This window comes from Sinocyclocheilus anshuiensis, unplaced genomic scaffold, assembly GCF_001515605.1.
Source record: "Sinocyclocheilus anshuiensis isolate Anshui unplaced genomic scaffold, SAMN03320099.WGS_v1.1 scaffold286, whole genome shotgun sequence".
Classification (NCBI taxonomy): Eukaryota; Metazoa; Chordata; class Actinopteri; order Cypriniformes; family Cyprinidae; genus Sinocyclocheilus; species Sinocyclocheilus anshuiensis.
The window spans coordinates 389,674-394,369 of NW_015544135.1; the positions used below are offsets into that span (position 1 = coordinate 389,674).

The 4,696-nt window shown below is 36.0% G+C and overlaps 1 protein-coding gene across 1 annotated transcript in view; it reads right to left on the reverse strand.

Moving 5' to 3' along the window:
* Positions 1-309: 309 nt before the first annotated feature.
* The window catches only part of ranbp10 (RAN binding protein 10), a 30,243-nt gene continuing 25,856 nt past the window's right edge, over positions 310-4,696 (reverse strand). The window contains exons 12-13 of the mRNA XM_016494633.1: positions 3,911-4,066; positions 310-2,904 (exon numbers count right to left, since the gene is read on the reverse strand). Of these exons, the coding sequence (XP_016350119.1) occupies positions 3,936-4,066 (131 nt within the window). The 3' untranslated portion in view covers positions 310-2,904; positions 3,911-3,935. The remainder of the gene's footprint in view (positions 2,905-3,910; positions 4,067-4,696) is intronic.

The window sequence follows — 4,696 nt, forward strand, 5'->3', positions numbered from 1 at the left end:
TAGATCCTGAACAGTATTTACACATCTGATCCTGAGCCACACACATTTTATGGACTCGGTATAAAAAGTGTATTTTGTAGGAATAGATTATCTATGCAAGAACATTGTATGTATATATATATATGCCAAAAATGCAGCTACTGCAAAGATGCAGGAACAATATATTAATTTCCATACGAAGAAATAAGAACAACAAAATAATACAAAACGGACACAATTTGCTCATGGATGTGTATTTTAATAAAAATAATTCTGTCAAAATTAAATGAGTACAATATTTTTTTATCATGTTTCCAGTACATAGGTACGTCTCTTTTTTTTTTCTTTTTAAGTCGTTTTTCTTTTTTATGTTGTTTTAAAGGTTTTTAAAGGTTCATGCTAAGTAGAGGGTAACCCATTTCACAATTGCTAAAAGAAAACTCAAATAAAATTAAAATCATAATAGAAGTAAATTGTGCACAGCTTGCTGTACTCCATTCCATTCATCCTGCTCCATTGTCTTTTGAGGCAGGAACATCATCACATGACTACGATGATCTCGACAAAGATTTTGCTACTCTCTTCCCTTCCATATACAGTATGTACGTAGGTCCCTATTTAAAGCCAATAAGAAGTTCTATGATGGATTATTTTAAAATGACAATATTCATTATAGGTGGTTAGATTATGATGAGTTCCAAAACATATTTGGCATTAAAAAGCCGCCCCATGACAAAAGATCAACAATGTACAGGTCAGTAGAAGTAGGAGCGCTTCTATATAAACTGCCATTTTGTAACTCAAACTTAAGTAAAAAGTTACACAAGATGTCCCCATGCAACAATATACCACCATTTAACAACCAAATTGACCCATTTAGCGGCGTAAAACAGTAAAACAAGATCGTTTGGGATCAGGATGTGTAAAATCCCCGCCCCACACAATCAGACTGACACATAAACACCGCTAAAAACAAATGGTGGGGCTCCAAACAGTGTAATCTGTGATGTTACTCTGCGTTAGCGAACTATATCCATTATGTAACTCCAGAGTTGGGAAGGCCAAGTTTATTTTAGCTATTGAGGAGCAAATGCAACCTTCCAGCGACCCCGTGACCTCTGACTTCTGCCAGGTCAACCTGCACTACACATACCTTGTTAAAACGCCTGTCATGACACAACAAGCTAGACAGCACTGTCCTAAGAGTAAATGAGGTATAAATGAACAAAAGCAGGTGTCGATACAGGAATGTAACAATCTCATGATGGCCAGCAGCAAAAAAATGTGGGAAATAAAATCGGCTAAGCTACATTCAACACCACGGCGGCATGCTGGCAAGTAAAATGCTGGGTTGACATGGGATCGATTTATAGTTCTTCCTCCGTGGGCAACCAGATTAAAAGAAAGAACAAAGAAACACAGGCTGCTAATGGGAAATAAAAAGTGTTAAGCGCCTGAGCCAGTTAACATCACATTTACAAAGGCCAAGAAAAAGATTGCTAAAGGAGGGGAAAACCAAAACAACTGCACTGACACGAGGTCGAGGTGAAATTCTGGAGCAACAAAGATGATTGCAATTTAAGGAGATGTTCTAGGTGCTAAATAAATACTTCTTTTTTTGTTTGTTTCTGTTCATTTGCAGGAACGCTGGGTCAGTCAATTGTCTTGCATGCTGCAAGTTCATACTCTGTCCCTCCATTACTGAACAGGAGAGGTAGACAGATACAGTAATGCATCATGTGCATTAATTGAAGTACAGTGCATCCAATGGTAAGAAACTTGAACAACAGTACTTAACAACTAATAAAACAACAGAAGTCGAAACGGTGTCAGTTTGTAGTTGTTAATCTAACAGCAGAACTATCAACACGGTGACACTATTCACATGGGTATAAAACGTACAGACTTCGTATACAAAGTTAGTCTGCAAGTTTCAGTGGAGCTTCTCAGTAATCAAACTACTGACCTTAATTTTCTTTTGTCAAAAGCATTGCGTTTTTATTTGGTACAGCCACAAAAATCAGAAAACCACTTGTTAACTTCAATATACCTAACTTAAAACTTAAAAAAAGTGAGGGTTGACATTTGCACGATACCCACTGCTATAAAGATGGTAAAATATTGGTAAAATAGATTTATTTTTGGGCAAAGGTCTATGGTTGAAAATATAAGTCATCTACATTGGACCCAAAGGCAAGTCTGCGTCCTCACTGTGTGATTGTGTCTAATGAAACTCGTGCTGGTGCCTGAGATACTAAAGTAGCTTAAAAGACGCTAGGAGCCATGCATTATCTCACCCTCTCGCACAAAAACATCGTAAAGTCACGCTTAATTCACATATGCGCAACACCAACGTCCATTTAATTGCTAAAGGGGCTGTTAAGGTTGACCAAATTAAAAAAAAAAAAAAACAGAATTGGCTTGTACATAGAAAAGGACCTGCTTAAAAACCCACAGTATGATCTGGTGAAGCGACACCTGTGTCCGCAAACATCCCGCTCTGACGATGTCTAAATACCTGAGCTCTGACTGAGAAAAACCAGAGTGCGTAGCTCAAATTTTCAGTAGGAACTTACCATTATGTATATTGTTGATATGGTACGCTTGAAATACTATGCACTGAATTCACCCATGAAAAAAAAAATAGTTTGGGAAGTTGATTTGTTTCAAGATGAGCACAACAAACGGACAAAATATAAACTAAAATAAAAATGACTAGATAAACAGAATAATTAATTATCTTTAAATAGTGTCACACAATTTGTATTTGATAATACTAAATTAAAAAGAAGCCTCTCTTCTCATGTTTCTATTCATTCTGCTCGGCTGCTTCTGGCAAACGGCAAGCGACACACCAATTCAAACGCGTGTTCTCCTTATGGCAACCAACTGGAAAGACCTCCGCTTAGCTGTCCCGAACACTGCCTGAGGGAAATACAAATGTTACGTTTTTAACATGGACAACAGAAATACTGGAATATTTAATAAATAAATAAACAGCAGCGGAAAAAGAGGCCAAGTAAAACAAAAGTGATTTTGCAAAAGAATGAACACTAAACAAGACCTATAAATGTGTATTCAAACATGAACAAAAATTGAATAAAATTACAAAAAAATGTACTTTAGTTGTCATAGTATATCATTCACCTTGAATGTGCAAGACATTTGATTCATTAGTAGGCAAATAACTAGCAGAATAACAACGTGTAGTAACCTGTAAAACTGATTGTGCTACAAACCAGTTTGTTTTTGATTATAATAATGTTAAAATAATATGACAATATCACAGTTTGCAATATAAAGCAGCATTACACTGTTTTTGTACTGCTAAAATAGCAAATGACCCTGGAAGCCTTACACATTCAAGTTACAAATAGCCACACCTGCTCTTATGTTAAAAATAAAGTGGATAAGGAATGAAAAACTGAAATTATACTGAATTAAAATAAAACTACAAGTGGAAAAAATTTAAATAAAGTAAAAATAAAAGGTAAATTTAACAAACACTAGAAGAACAAACACTAAATCAGACTTATAAAAGTGCAATAAAAAATAAACAAAAATTCAATAAAATTACAGAGAAATTAACTTTATTTTTATATTATTTATTCATGCAGCACTGTCTGATTTACTTAATCTTGCTAAACGTTAGAAAACCAACCACCCACTAATTACATTTCACATTTTCTGATAAAGTGTGTCTTGTTATATACAGAATGATTTATGTTCCCATGTTAAAAGGGATGAAAACTGAAAAATTACACTGAATTAAAATTAAAATGCAAATAAAATGAATAATAATAAAAAAAAAATAATAATAATAATTTTGCCTTGAATTAAAACAAACTAAATGAATAAACTAAACTGAATTTTACAATCAAATTCCTGTATAAAAAAATAAAGATATAGTGTTTTTTAAAACTATAATTACCTTGGTGCTCTTGTCTGGACTGGTGCTAGTGCAAAAAGTTGTCGACTCTGGCGAAGGAGCAGGAACCAGAGCGAACCTTGGCCATCAGCTGCACGCACTCGGTGGCCTGACCCAGAGCCAGCATGAGTGGAGGCTGTTTGGGCAGATTCTGAGACTCTGAATGAAGGACAAGATCACAGATATGAGGCCATTAAAACCATTAAATATTTAGGAATGATAATAACAACTCATGGCCATGTTACCAGACCATTACAAGCTCTTTTATCGGTCTCATGTTACTGCAGCCACATGTAAATTAAAAGGCCTACATAAGCGATCATGTTCACAGAACTTAGTAGTGTATGATCTCAGCCAGCCAAGCAGCCTTACCCAGAATAGCACTGTTGAGAGCGGAGCAGATCGCCTCTCTTTGCATGGGGTCCAACTGCTGGCCCACGGGGCAGTTCCAGGGGTCTGAGTATGCCAGCAGACTGAATGCATCCTGAACACACACACACACACACACACAAACAAACAAACAAACAAACAAACAAACGCATTGGCGAGTGGGCACAAAGGATGCAAGTGTACTGCTACCCACAGGGCTAATCAAGTTTCCACTTCAACTGTGTATTTGCATCAGCAACAAACAAGAGGCAGAGGAGTTGAACAGATTAGTTTATATGCTCAGAATATTATTGCATGTCTAAATAGACCACTTCACCAATATTTAATATAAAACACAACATTCAAACTGATGTGTTATGATTGCACAATATCACCATAACACCCTACCCTCCTCTTTCC